This window comes from Chlorocebus sabaeus, chromosome 17 (assembly GCF_047675955.1).
Source record: "Chlorocebus sabaeus isolate Y175 chromosome 17, mChlSab1.0.hap1, whole genome shotgun sequence".
NCBI lineage: Eukaryota > Metazoa > Chordata > Mammalia > Primates > Cercopithecidae > Chlorocebus > Chlorocebus sabaeus.
In genome coordinates, this window is record NC_132920.1 from 43,136,102 (window position 1) to 43,150,545 (window position 14,444).

At 50.4% G+C, this 14,444-nt stretch overlaps 1 protein-coding gene across 1 annotated transcript; it reads left to right on the forward strand.

The window, feature by feature from the left end:
• Window positions 1-1,115: 1,115 nt before the first annotated feature.
• Window positions 1,116-11,380, forward strand: PTCRA (pre T cell antigen receptor alpha). Its single transcript, XM_007972537.3, is given in 4 exon segments — window positions 1,116-1,430; window positions 8,604-8,924; window positions 9,810-9,854; window positions 10,857-11,380. Coding segments are annotated over 4 exon segments (846 nt in total). The 5' UTR covers window positions 1,116-1,372; the 3' UTR covers window positions 11,279-11,380.
• Window positions 11,381-14,444: the final 3,064 nt, after the last annotated feature.

The window sequence follows — 14,444 nt, forward strand, 5'->3', positions numbered from 1 at the left end:
GTACTCCAGCCTGGGTGATACAGCCAGACTGTCTTCAAAAAAATCCAAAAGGCTGAGGTGGGAGGATTGCTTGAGCCCAGGAGTTCAACGCTGTAAGTGAGCTATGACTGCCTCACTGCACTCCAGCCTGGGTGACAGAGCAAGAGCTGGTCTCTTAAAAAAAAAAAAAAAAAGTTAAAATGGTATAATCAATGCCAGACATGTGGCTCACACCCGTAATCCCAGCACTTTGGGAGGCCAGAGCAGGAGAATCGCTTGAGCCCAGGAGTACGAAACGAACATAGGCAACAAAGCAAGACTCCATCTCTACAAAAAATAAAAATAAAGATAAATTGGCTGGGTGTGGTAGCGCATGCCTGTGGTCTTAGCTACTCAGGAGGCTAACGAAGGAGGATCACTTGAGCCCAGGAGTTCAAGACTGCAGTGAGCTATGATTGTACTGCTGCATTCTAGCCTGGGCAACAAAGAAAGAACCCCATCTCTAAAAAATAAATAAATAAACAAATAAAAAGGAGGGTTGTAACAACATGGCAAAAAGTTTACTGGGCATCTTTTTTTTTTTTTTTTTTTTTTTTTTTTTTGAGACGGAGTCTCACTCTGTCGCCCAGGCTGGAGTGCAGTGGTGTGATCTCGGCTCACTGCAAGCTCTGCCTCCCAGGTTCACGCCATTCTCCTGCCTCAGCCTCCCGAGTAGCTGGGACGACAGGTGCCCGCCACCACGCCTGGCTAATTTTTTTTGTATTTTTAGTAGAGACGGGGTTTCACCATGTTAGCCAGGATGGTCTCAATCTCCTGACCTCATGATCCACCTGCCTCGGCCTCCCAAAGTGCTGGGATTACAGGCGTGAGCCACCACGCCTGGCCCTGGGTATCTTTTTGCCTGTAATAAAGCCAGCCATCTAAAAACAGTTCAAGCCCTGGCTCTGGTACCTGTCAGCTGTGTGGCCCTGGACGGGTCCCTCACTCTCTGTAAGCCTCAGTTGCCTCACCTGTGAAATGTATCTCACAGTGGTTGAGTGGATCAAGTGAAGGGCTGTATGTCAACCCTGTCAAGCCACCTGGTACTCTGTGTCCTATGGATGGTAGCTGCCCTGAAGCAGGGCTTTGCAGACTGAAGTGCTCTGTCTTCAGAGGAAGTGCAGGTGTCCATCTCCTGGTGTGGGAGAGGCACCCTGTGCTCCCTGGCCCATGAGACAGGATTGGGTTTGGGGGGCCAGGGCAGAAGGAGGGGCCCATCACCAGGGAAAACGGCTCGTGGTGGAACAGCTGAGGTGCAGCTGGGCCTGTGGCCTAGAAGGCAGTCTTGTGGGTGCCTCCTCCCCCAGCCACAACTCAGGTCTGCAGCTGGGTCCTGCCTCCTTCCGAGTGGGCCATGGCCGGGACATGGCTGCTATTTCTCCTGGCCCTTGAGTGTCCAACCCTACCCACAGGTGAGCCCCCTCTTTGCATTCCTCTCTGTTCCTCCTCAGTCTGCCCAAGCCCATTCCCTCACTCTGGACCTCCCTGGGTATTGATGGGCTGCAGTGAGGCAGGACAAGAACTATTTAGGGACCTCTGGGGAGAGTCTCACCCACTGTGCTCTTCCCATTGTACTCTTCCTCCCAGCCACCTTGCTCTGGGGCTCCCACGTCCTCCTGCCCTGGAGCCCACAGTGTTGGTAGGGAGGCTGCACCTCTTAGAGGTATAGAGAAATGAGAACAAACTGGATGGGCATCCATAGAAGGTGGGGTTAGGGTAGCCAGGGTGTGTGATGTGATATGCAATGATGGGATATGGATAACAGTGTGAGGTCCTGTCCTGTCCTTCTTGCCCTCAGGGTGCCTGCCCTAGTTCAATAGGACTCAGGGTGTTTCAGGTTCACTCCCAGCTTGCCCTTATCAATGGGCTCAGGGTAGGTCCCAAGGCCTCTTCCCAGGGTATTTACCCCCACCCTCCCATGATCAAGATTGGAGCCAAAGGACTCATGTCTTGAGGGGAAAATTCCAGCTTCATCTAGAAGCATGTGCATGTGTGCATGTGTGTGGTAGGGGAAGGTCCATGGTTTTTGAGTCGGGGGGGTCTCCTTGATCTAAAGCTGGCCCCAAGTATCTCACAGGCACTCCTTCATTAGGGAGTAAACCACACCTATGTGGAACACAGGGAGCCCATGGCAGGAGGCCTGAGCTCGGGAAGGAAGTAACCAGGGTAAGCAGGAACAATCCTGGGAGGCTTCATGGAAGAAATGGAAGCCGAACTCAACTTGGGGAATGTCTCTGTCTATGTAACTGAAAAGGCTCTGGAGGTTTTTTTTTTTTTTTTGAGACAGAGGCTCACACTGTTGCCCGGGCTGGAGTACAATGGTGCGATCTTGGCTCACGGCAACCTCTGCCTCCCAGGTTCAAATGATTATCCTGCCTCAGCCTCCCGAGTAGCTGGGATTACAGGTGCCCACCACCACACCCGGCTAATGTTTTGTATTTTTAGTAGAGACGGGGTTTCACTATGTTGGCCAGGCTGGTCTCGAACTCCTGACCTCATGATCTGCCCACCTTGGCCTCCCAAAGTGCTGGGATTACAGGCGTGAGCCACTGTGCCCAGCCCATTATATTATTATTATTATTATTATTTGTTTTTGTTTTTGTTTTTAAGACAGAGTTCACTCTGTTGCCCAGACTGGAGTGCAGTGGCACGATCTCAACTCACTGCATCCTCTGCCTCCCAGGTTCCAGCGGTTCTCCTACCTCAACTTCCCAAGTAGCTGGGATTACAGCCATCCGCCACCATGCCCAGCTAATTTTTGTGTTTTTAGTAGAGACAGGGGTTCACCATGTTGGCCAGGCTGGTCCCGAACTCCAAACTTCAAGTGATTCACCTGACTCAGCCTCCCAAAGTGCTGGGATTACAGGCATGAGCCACTAAGCCCGACCTAACCCCATTATATTGATGAGACCACTGGGACTCAGAAAAAATATTCTTCCTTCAACCTAAATAAATAAATAAATAATGAAAACAAAACAAAACAAACAAAAAGACTCAGAAAATTGGCTGGGCACAGTGGCTTACACCTGTAATCCCAGCAATTTGGGAGGCCAAGGCGGGCAGATCACTTGAAGTCAGGAGTTTGAGACAAACCTGGCTAACATGGTGAAACCCCATCTCTACTAAAAATACAAAAATTAGCCAGGCGTGGTGGCAGGTGCCTGTAATCCAGCTATTCAGGAGGCTGAGGCAGGAGAAATGCTTGAACCCAGGAGGAGGAGGTTGCACTGAGCCAAGATCCCGCCACTGCACTCCAGGCTAGGCGATAGAAACAGAATCAGTCTCAAAGAAAAAAAAAAAGAAAGAAAGAAAGAAAAGAAAAGACTGGGCACGGTGGCTCACGCCTGCAATCCTAGCACTTTGGGAGACTGAGGCAGGTGGATCACAAGGTCAGGAGTTCAAGACCAGCCTGGCCAAGATGGTGAAACCCCATCTCTACTAAAAATACAAAAATTAGCCAGGCGTGGTGGTAGGCACCTGTAATCCCAGCTACCCAGGGGAATCACTTGAACCTCAGCGGGCAGAGGTTGCAGTGAGCTGAGATCCTGCCACTGCACTCCAGCCTGGGCGACAGAGCAAGACTCAGTCTCAAAAAATAAAAATAAAAAATAAATACAAAAAAAGGCCGGGCGTGGTGGCTCATGCCTGTAATCCCAGCACTTTGGGAGGCCAATGCGGGTGGATCATGAGGTCAGGAGATCGAGACCATCCTGGCTAACACAGTGAAAACCCTCTCTACTAAAAATACAAAAAATTGGCTGGGCTCAATGACTCATGCCTGTAATCCCAGCACTTGGGGAGGCTGAGGCGGGTGGATAGCCTAAGGTCAGGAGTTAAAGGTCAGGAGTTGGCCTAGCCAACATGGTGAAACTCCAACTCTACTTAAAATACAAAAAATTAGCGGGCACGGTGAGGGGCGCCTGTAATCCCAGCTACTCAGTAGGCTGAGGCAGGAGAATCACTTGCATCCGGGAGCCAGAGGTTGCAGCAAGTCACGTTTGCCATGCCATTGCATTCCAGCCTGGGCAACAAGAGTGAAACTCTGTCTCAAAACAAAACAAAACAAAACAAAAAATTAGCTGGGCATGGTGGCACGTGCCTGTAGTCCCAGCTACTCAGAAGGCTGAGACAGGAGAATCGGTTGAACCCAGAAGGGGAGGTTGCAGTGAGCCGAGATCATGCCACTGCACTCCAACCGAGGCAACAAAGTGAGACTCCATCTCAAAAAATAATAATAATAATATAATAATAATAATAATAATAATAACAAAAAACTCAGAAAATTAAGTGAATGAGTCAGGAGTCACGCTTAGCTCTGTCTGAAGCTATGTCCTAGATGATCCACTGTGTCACATGGCAAAATCTTAGTCACCCTGCAAGGTAAGATGGTTTATGGGATTTGGAGTCACAGAGATCTGAGTTCAAATCCTGACTGGACAACTTACCATTTATGTGTTAGTAGGATAAGTTTTTTTTTTTTTTTTGAGACGGAGTCTCGCACTGTCGCCCAGGCTGGAGCGCAGTGGTGCGATCTCGGCTCACTGCAAGCTCTGCCTCCCGGGTTCACGCTGTTCTCCTGCCTCAGCCTCCCAAGTAGCTAGGACTACAGGCGCCCGCCACCACGCCCCGCTAATTTTTGGTATTTTTAGTTGAGATGGGGTTTCACTGTGTTAGTCAGGATGGTCTCGATCTCCTGACCTCATGATCTGCTGGCCTATTTTTTTTTTTTAATTTTTTGAGACAGAGTCTTGCTCTGTCGCCAGGCTGGAGTACAGTGGCATGATCTCGGCTCACTGCAACCTCTGCCTCCCGGGTTCGAGCAATTCTCCTGCCTCAGCCTCCTGCAACCTCTGCCTCCCAGGTTCAAGCAATTCTCCTGCCTCAGCCTCCTGAGTACCTGGGATTACAGGCACGTGCCACCACACCTGGCTAATTTTTTTGTATTTTAGTAGAGACAGGGTTTCACCATGTTAGCCAGGATGGTCTCGATCTCCTGACCTTGTGATCCGCCCACCTCAGCCTCCCAAAGTGCTGGGAATAAAGGTGTGAGCCACCATGACTGGCCTAGGCTAATTATTTGGCTTCTAAGAAATCTTTCCTGAGTACCCTTTACCCCTACATCCTCACAAGATTCTTTGGCCTCCTTCCCTGCACTCTGGGACATTTCTTAAGTCTGGCTATACCTAATTCACAAAAAACTCCAGGCTGGGCAAGGTGGATCATGCCTATAATCCCAGCACTTTGGGAGGCCCAGGTGTGAGGATCTCTTGTGCCCTGAAGTTCAAGACCAGCTAGGACAACATAGTGAAACCCTATTTCTACAAAAAATAAAAAATAAATTAGCCAGGTATGGTGGCACCTGCCTGTAGTCCCTGCTACTGGGAAGGCTGAGGTGAGAGGATCACCTGAACCCGGGAGGTCGAAGCCTCAGTGAGCCATGATCATGCCATTGCACTCCGGCCTAGGCGACAGGGAGAGACTCTGTCTCAAAAAAAAAAAAGAAAAAAAAATTGCAATGTTCAAAAATAACATTCTGGGCCAGGCGCGGTGGCTCATGTCTGTAATTCCAGCACTTTGGGAGGCTGAGGTGGGAGGACCATTTGAGGTCAGTAGTTGGAGACCAGCCTGGCTAACATGGTGAAACCTTGTCTCTACAAAAAATACAAAATAAATCAGCCAGACCTGGTGGTGCACACCCATAATCCAAGTTACCTGGGAGGCTGAAGCAGGAGAATTTATTGAACCCCAGAAGTGGAGATTGCAGTGAGCTGAGATTGTGATACTGCACTCCAGCCTGGGTAAGACAGTGAGACTCCATCTCAAAAAATAATAAATAAAATTCTGTTACATATTAAATGAGCCATCTTTGCTGAAAAGAATAAGATTGCAGCCTGGGCCTAGGGACTCATGTCCGTAATCCCAGCACTTTGGAAGGCCGAGGCGGGAGGACAGCTTGAGCCCGGGCAACAAAGGGAGACCCATGTCTCTACAAGTAATTTAAAAATTAGCCAGGTGTTGTGGCGCGTGCCTGTAGTCCCAGCTACTTGGGAGGCCAGGAGGCCAAGGCTCCAGTGAACTGTTACCACACCACTGCAGTCCAGTCTGGATGACAGAGCTAAACCCTGTCTCAGAATAATAATAATAATAATAATAATAATAATAATAATAATAATAAAAAAAGATTGTGTGAAGTAGGGATTATTTTGGAAAATATGGGAAAAATGTTTGTAGTACCCATATGACTTAGTTCTTCAGATTATGAAATAATACATCTATACTTCAAATGGGTCAATTGTCTGGTATGTGGACTATATCTAAACAAAGCTTTTTTTTTTTTTTTTCACTCTGTCACCCAGGCTGGAGTGTAGTGACATGATCTCAGCTCACTGCAACCTTTGCCCAGGTTCAAGCAATTCTTGTGACTCAGCCTCCAGAGTAGCTGGGACTACAGGCATGTGCTACCATGCGCAGCTAATGTTTTTGTATTTTTAGTAGAGATGGGGTTTCACCATGTTGACCAGGGTGTTCTCGAACTCCTGACCTCAGGTGATCCGCCCGCCTCAGCCCCTCAAAGTGCTGGGATTACAAGTGTGAGCCACCACACCCAGTCTTTTTTTTTTTTTTTTTTTTTTTGAGACTGAATCTTGTGCTGTTGCCCAGGCTGGAGTGCAGTGGGATGATCTCGGCTCACTACAACCTCTGCCTCCTGGGTTTAAGCAACTCTCCTGCCTCAGCCTCCCAAGTAGCTGGGACTACGGGTGCACACCACCACACCCGACTAATTTTTGTATTTTTGGTAGAGATGGGGTTCCACCATGTTGGCCAGGCTGGTCTCGAACTCCTAACCTTAGGTGATCGGCCTGCCTCAGCCTCGCAAAGTGCTAGGATTACAGGTGTGAGCCACCACACCCAGCCAACAAAGCTTTTTTTTTTTTTTTTGAGACGGAGTCTTGCTCTGTCACCAGGCTGGAGTTCAGTGGTGCGATCTAGGCTCACTACAACTTCCGCTTCCCTGGTTCAAGCGATTCTCCTGCCTCAGCCTCCTGAGTAGCTGAGATTACAGGCATGCACCACCACGCCCAGCTAATTTTGTATTTTTAGTAGAGATGTAGTTTCACCATGTTGGCCAGGATTGTCTAGATCTCCTGACCTTGTGATCTGCCCGCCTCGGCCTCCCAAAGTGCTAGGATTACAGGCTTTAGCCACCGTGCCCAGCCAATAAAGCTTTTTATTATTATTATTATTATTTTTTTAAAAGGCTGGATATGGTGCCTCATGCCTGTAATCCTAGCACTTTGGGAGGTCAAGGCGGACGGATCACCTGAGGTCAGGAGTCCGAGACCAGCCTGACCAACATGGAGAAACCCAGTCTCTACTAAAAACATAAAAATAAAAATTAGCCAGGGTGGTGTCATGGGACCTTGGGAGGCTGAGGCAGAAGAATAGCTTGAACCCAGGAGGTGGAGGTTGCAGTGAGCCGAGATTGTGCCACTGCACTCCAGCCTGGGAGGCAGAGGAGACTCCGTCTCAAAAAACAAACAAACAAACAAAAAAACTACAGGCTACAGAAAAAGGCTGAGAATAAAAGAAAAAACACCAATGCACACTCCACCTAGATTAACAAATGTTTAACATTTTGCCATGTTTAAATCAGACTTTTAAAAAAAGAAACAAAAAGTTACAGATATATTTGAGGCCCCTTCTAATCTCATTCCAGGTCCTGTTTCCTTCCCTTCCTCACCAGAGGCTGCCACAGCAGGGTATTACAAGTATTTGTTTGCACATTTACTGTCTTTCCCATGGAACTGAGTTCCTTGAGAGCAGGAACGATGACTTACCCAATGTTGTATCTCTAGTTCCTGGCACAGAATGGGGCTCGGATATCATAGACAAGTAGATGGAAGAAGAGGTGGGTGAAAGGATAGACAGATACATAGATGAAAGGTAGAAAGAATAGATGGAGTTGGCTGGGCGCAGTGGCTTACTCCTGTAATCCCAGCACTTTGGGAGGCTGAGGCAGGTGGATCACAAGGTCAGGAGATCGAGACCATCCTGGTTAACACGATGAAACCCCGTCTCTACTAAAAATACAAAAAAAAAAAAAAAAAAAAAAATTAGCCAGGCGGGCTCAGTGGCAGGCGCTTATAGTCCCAGCTGCTCGGGAGACTGAGGTAGGAGAATGGCATAAACCCCGGATGCAGAGCTTGCAGTGAGCCAAGATCACGCCACTGCACTCTAGCCTGGGCAACAGAGCGAAACTCTGTCTCAAAAAAAAAAAAAGAAGGAAGGAATAGATGGAGGATAGATGGCTGATAGAAGAAAGGATGGATAAATAGGTGAGTGAATGAAAGGATGGGCAGATGGAGGGAAGGAAGGGTGGCTTGATGGGAAAATGCAAGGAGGGAGGAATGGATGAGTGGCTAGAAGGACAGGTAGATGGATGGTGGATGGATGGATGGATGGATGGATGGATGGATGGATGGATGGATGGAAAGACAGAAATGTAGAACCCTAGCCTACAACACAATGCTGGCCTGGGAAGCCACAAGCTGGTCTAGCACCCACAGGTGCATGCTCTCTTGCAGGTGTGGGTGGCACACCCTTTCCTTCTCTGGCCCCACCAATCACGCTACTGGCGGATGGAAAACAGCAGATGGTGGTGGTCTGCCTGGTCCTTGATGTTGCACCCCCTGGCTTTGACAGCCCCATCTGGTTCTCAGCCGGCAACGGTAGTGCACTGGATGCCTTCACCTATGGCCCTTCCCCAGCAACGGATGGCACCTGGACCAGCTTGGCCCATCTCTCCCTGCCCTCTGAGGAGCTGGCATCCTGGGAGCCTTTGGTCTGCCACACTGGGCCTGGGGCTGAGGGCCACAGCAGGAGTACACAGCCCCTGCAGCTGTCAGGTGGGGATGGAGCCTGGGCCCTTGCGGATGCTCCCTGTCCCCTTCCACACACTAGGATATGGTTGGAGGGAGGGTAGGCTCCAGGTTGCAAAGGCATGAAGGGTGTCCAAGTGTAGAGCCTCCGGGTGAGGTGACACTTGGGCTCAGGGGAGAGTGGCCTCAGGGCCATGAATTCTGGGATTTGCAACTGCAATATCTGTTTGAAATCCAGGCTCTGCAGCACGGCTTCCAAAGATAAAAATGCCTCCTTCTACCTAGGATTCATTATACACACATAGATATATCACCCTGTGTACATGCATGATACCCTGTAAGGACCAAACTAATTAACCAATCACTACCAGTTATTGAGCGTTGACTCTGTTCTAGGCAGTGTTCTATACACTTCACATTTATGAGACAGATCATATAATTCCCTTAATTTTACAGGCATGGGGAGGCTAAGTAACATGTCTAAAGCCAGTGATTTTTGTTTCCCCCTCCATTGTATTTTGAAACAGTCAGCAATTATTATCACTGACCAGATGACTTACTTCCTCTCTGGGGATTATCTCAGTTTTGTCATCTTCCAAATGGGAATGTTTGTTAACTCAGTGCCCTGACTTTCAAAGAATGCCGTGAAGACGGTCAGTTCCTTATCTGAGAGTGCTGGGCACCCCAGCCTCCCCAGGGCACAGAACGGGGAACAGTGCAAAGTGAGGGATGTTTGGGCCCTCAGAGGACTTGCAGCAAACGGGCTCAGGGTTTCTGCTGCTGGCTCACTTGTCCATTTACCCCAATGCCTTGACACCCATGCTGTGCCAGGGCCTGGGCATAGCACTGGGGATGGCCTCCAGAGTGCATGGCCCATCCCCAAAGACTCACTCCCTTCTCCTTGGACAACAGGAGAGGCTTCTACAGCCAGGACCTGCCCCTGGGAGCCTCTCAGGGGTGAGTACTCTGGGCAAGGGATGGGGAATAAGAGGCTGAGACCAGGACCTTGGGCCTGGGGGGTGGGGCATTCAGCTCTGGCCTAATGGGTCTTACACGGGAGGTCAGTAGGTGTCCCACGTAGAGGCTGTCATGCTAGGTTGGGGCACTGGCTAGCATGGGCCTCAGTCTACCTAGGATAAGATGGGGGTGAATCCTTTGACCTTAGCCTAATTCTTGGACATTAGTTGAGAAGCACAGGTGACAGCTAATAGAGGGGTCTTTGGAGTCCTCCTTGAGCAGCCCAGGCAGGGGGTCTTAGCATTACAGGCTGTGTAAATGGGAGGCTGTCTGGGGTGATGGAAAGAGCACTGGATGGACAGTCATGAAGTTGGGCTGTGGTCCAACTCTGCTTCCTGACCAAATAGAGAATTTTGAAGCTGGGCGCGGTGGCTCACACCTGTAATCCCAGCACTTTGGGAGGCCGAGGTGGGTGGATGACGAGGTCAGGAGCTCGAGACCAGCCTGGCCAACATGGTGAAACCCCGTCTCTACTAAAAATTCAAAAATTAGCCGAGCATGGTAGCACATGCCTGTAGTCCCAGCTACTGGGGAGGCTGAGGTAGGAGAATCACTTGAACCCAAGAGGTGGAGGTTGCAGTGAGCTGAGATCGGGCCACTGCACTCCAGCCTGGGTGACAGAGTGAGACTCCATCTCAAAAAAAAAAAAAAAAAAAAGAATTTTGAGCTAGTTACTCTCTGCGTCAGATGCTAAGTCCTGCCTGGCCCCTACCCTTACCCCCATGATTGTTGGGGAATAAAATAAAATGAAGGCAAGGAAGGTATTTATTATTACCAGTAAGAATGGAGGCTAGACACCGGGATGGACTTTCCCTGGAGGAGGGGTCAAGGGGACGGGCAATGGCAAGGGCAGAAGACAAGGCCCTCTCCTCCGTGGACGTTCTCTCCTGGGGTCGGGGGGCTGCAGGCTCCTGCGGGCTCCTGAGCGGTTCCTCCTCGCAGGGATGCCGGGCGGGGTCCTGTGGCTGGGGGTGCTGCGGCTGCTGCTCTTCAAGCTGCTGCTGTTTGACCTGCTCCTGACCTGTAGCCGCCTGCGCCACCCCGTGGGCCCACCGCCTTCCCCCGCAGCCGCCACCCGCCTTCGAGCCCTCGGCTCCCACCGACTGTACCTGGCCACGGAGACTGGGGGATGAGAGGCCACCAGTTCACCCAGGCCCCAGCCTCAGGACCATGGCTGGAGTGACACCCCTCTGGGTCGGAAGCCTGGGAGCCCAGTCTGGGAGGAGGGGTCTTACCTCAGCAGATACCCCACCTGCCCAGCACAGGCCTGGTGCTCAAGATCTGACCTCAGGATTCCTTCCTCGAGTCTTGGAGCATTTTTTGCATGTGACCTGCCTCCTCCTCTGCAGGCTGGAGCTGCCTGAGGGCACAGCTCTACCTCCCCCAGGCCACCCCTCCACCCCCCAGAATGGTGATCCACCCAGTTACGGGGGTATTTAGGGAGCAGATGACTGAGAACATTAAAAAAGAACTTAAATGACATAGCAAATGAGAAATGTTTGAATTCATGTCTATCCTGGGAGGAGGGAATTTGGCAGAGTTAGAAGTAGGAGAAATCCAGGAAGGTTCCCTTGAGGAAGAGGGCTTCCTGAGACAGAACTTGGGAACTACAGAGTGGGGCTGGTGGTTGGGAAGGCAGCTGTCCCACGGCTGTCTCCTCGCCCCACAGCAAGTGGGGAGGCCCCCTCTTCTCCTTACCCTGGCCCAACCTCTGTGAGAGATCAGGGCAGAGAGCCCAGGAACCCAGGAAGGTGGATGCTGGATCGATGTGAACTCTTGTACAGACTCGACAGAGGTGAACAGGGCCAGGGTTTCCGGGGAACAGGATCGTTTTCAATGCCAAGAGTATGAGGTATTAATTCCAAACTTACAGTTTATTAATCAATTAAGAGTCATTATTCATTTAACAAATATTCTTTGAGCATCAACCCTGAGCCAGGCAGTAAAGAGGCTTGGCTTTTTTGGTTTGGTTGTTTCCTAAAGAAGATTCTTACATTGATCGAGTATGAGGCTTCCACAGTAGAGCATAACGTGTGTGTCCCCTGCTTGCCCAGTGCTGGCTGCAAATCCAGCCTTTCCCAAGGGTTCTCCGCTAGTAATCACTCCAAGAGACTCTGGGTGCTCTCATGTAAATCCACCTGTCCCTTGGGCCCCATAGGATAGTCTGCTGGATCAACCTTAGTCTTCCTTCCCCCAGGGAGGGGATGGGGAACTATGCCCCAGCACCCCAACACATGGTTTCAAGGACACCCTCAGCTTCCCTGAGCCTCTGTGCTCTCTCAGCTACTGTTCCATAAAAACTCTCACTGCCTCCTCCACTGCTCATCTCTCACCAGCCTGAAAGGAGATTCTCCCACTTGCTTTGGGGATTCTTGGGTGGTGGTGGCTGGGGGTGGGAGGGTCCCACAGCTTCTAGGGATGAATCTGTCCACCATCCCCACAAGGCATGTTCCTTCCCTGACACAAAGACTGAGAGAGGGGGTGGGCAGGGGCCAAGGAGGGGCCCAGCTATAACCTCGGACTTTCTCTGGCCACTATCCCTTCCCAGCTATCCAGCCAGATGCTGAGCCCAGGCCTCTCAATCTCCACTGTCAGGCTGGCTTAATCTTATTTCCCAGGAGGGCTTCTGAGCTGAGGTGAATCAAGGGCCATGGCCAAGCTCTGAGCCTATCCAAGTTTATTATTTTATTTTATTTTATTTTTTGAGACAGGGTCTAACTCTGTTCCTCAGGCTGGAGTGCAGTGGTGCAATCTCGACTCACTGCAATCTCTGCCTCCCAGATTCCAGCAATTCTCCCACCTCAGCCTCTCGAGTAGCTGGGACTACAGGCACGTGCCACCATGCCTGGCTCATTTTTGTATTTTTTGGCAGAGACAGGGTTTCATCATGTTGGCCAGGCTGGTCTTGAACTTCTGACCTCAAGTGATTTGCCTGCCTCAGCCTCCTGAAGTGCTGGGATTACGAGTGTGAGCCACCATGCCCAGCTTGAGCCTACCCAAGTCTTATCAAGCCTAGAAAACATGGAGGACCTCAGGACAGTGTCCTGATCTTGTACACTGCGGAATGCCACATGCCACAGCCCCCGCCTATCCAAAGTGCCTTGTTACCAACACAGTTGTTTTGGACAAGAAACTGAGGTCAGAAAGTGTCAAGGCCTGGGCCTCAGTGCTCTGAAGTCTTCATAAACTAGCATAAATATCCAACGTCTAGGAAGGAAACAAGAAGGTATCAGGGAACAGGGTTTTATGGCCAATTTGCAGACAACTTCCCAGAGAAGCAACTTTGGTCTCTACAAGGACACTGAGTTCAGGGACAGCCTGAAGAAGACCTCAAAACCAAGAGTGCTCCTCTTTATTTTTATTTATTTTTTGTTTGTTTGTTTGAGACGGAGTCTCGCTCTGTAGCCCAGGCTGGAGTACAGAGGCACGATATCGGCTCACTGCAAGCTCCGCCTCTCGGGTTCACACCATTCTCCTGCCGCAGCCTCCCGAGTAGCTGGGACTACAGGCACCCACCACCACGCCCGCCTAATTTTTGTATTTTGTTTAGCAGAGACGGGGTTTCCCCGTGTTAGCCAGGATGGTCTTGATCTCACCTCATGATCCGCCCGCCTTGGCCTCCCAAGTGCTGGGATTACAGGCGTGAGCCACCGCGCCTGGCCTATTTTTATTTTTATTTTTTGAGATGGAGTCTCGCTCTGTCACTGGACTGGAGTGCAGTGGCGCAATCTCAGTTCACTGCAACCTCCACCTCTAGGGTTCAAGCGATTCTCCCACCTCAGTCTCCCAAGTAACTGGGACTACAGGCGCCCACCAACACAGCTAATTTTTTTGTATTTTTAGTAGAGAGGGGGTTTCACCATATAGGCCAGGCTGGTCTCCAATTCCTGACCTTGCGATCCACCTGCCTTGGCCTCCCAAAGTGCTGGGACTACAGGCATGAACCACCGTGCCAGCCTTTATTATTTTTGAGACAGAGTCTCACCCTGTCGCCCAGGCTGGAGTACAATGGCGTGATCTTGGCTCATTGCAACCTCCGCCTCCCAGGTTCAAGTAATTCTTTTGCCTCCGTCTCCCGAGTAGCTGGGATTATAGGCTGGCGCCACTACGCCCGGCTAATTTTTTGTATCTTTAGTAGGGAGGGGGTTTCAGCATCTTGGCCAGGGTGGTCTTGAACTCCTGACCTCGTGATCCGCCTGCCTTGGCCTCCCAAAGTACTGGAATTATAGGCATGAGCCACCGAGCCCGGCCTCCTCTTTATTTTTTATTTTGGTTGATTTATTTATTTTTGTGATGGGGTCTTGCTGTGTTGACCAGGCTGGTCTCGAACTCCAGGCCTCAAGCAGTTCTCCCATCTTGGCCTCCCAAAATGCTGGGATTACAGACGTAAGCCAGGGCACCTGGGCTTTTTTTTTTCTTCTTCTTCTTTTTTGAGACAGGGTCTCACCCTGTTGCCCAGACTGGTCTCTAACTCCTGGGCTCAAGTGATCCTCCCGCCTGGGCCTTCCAAAGTGCTAGAATTACAGGCGT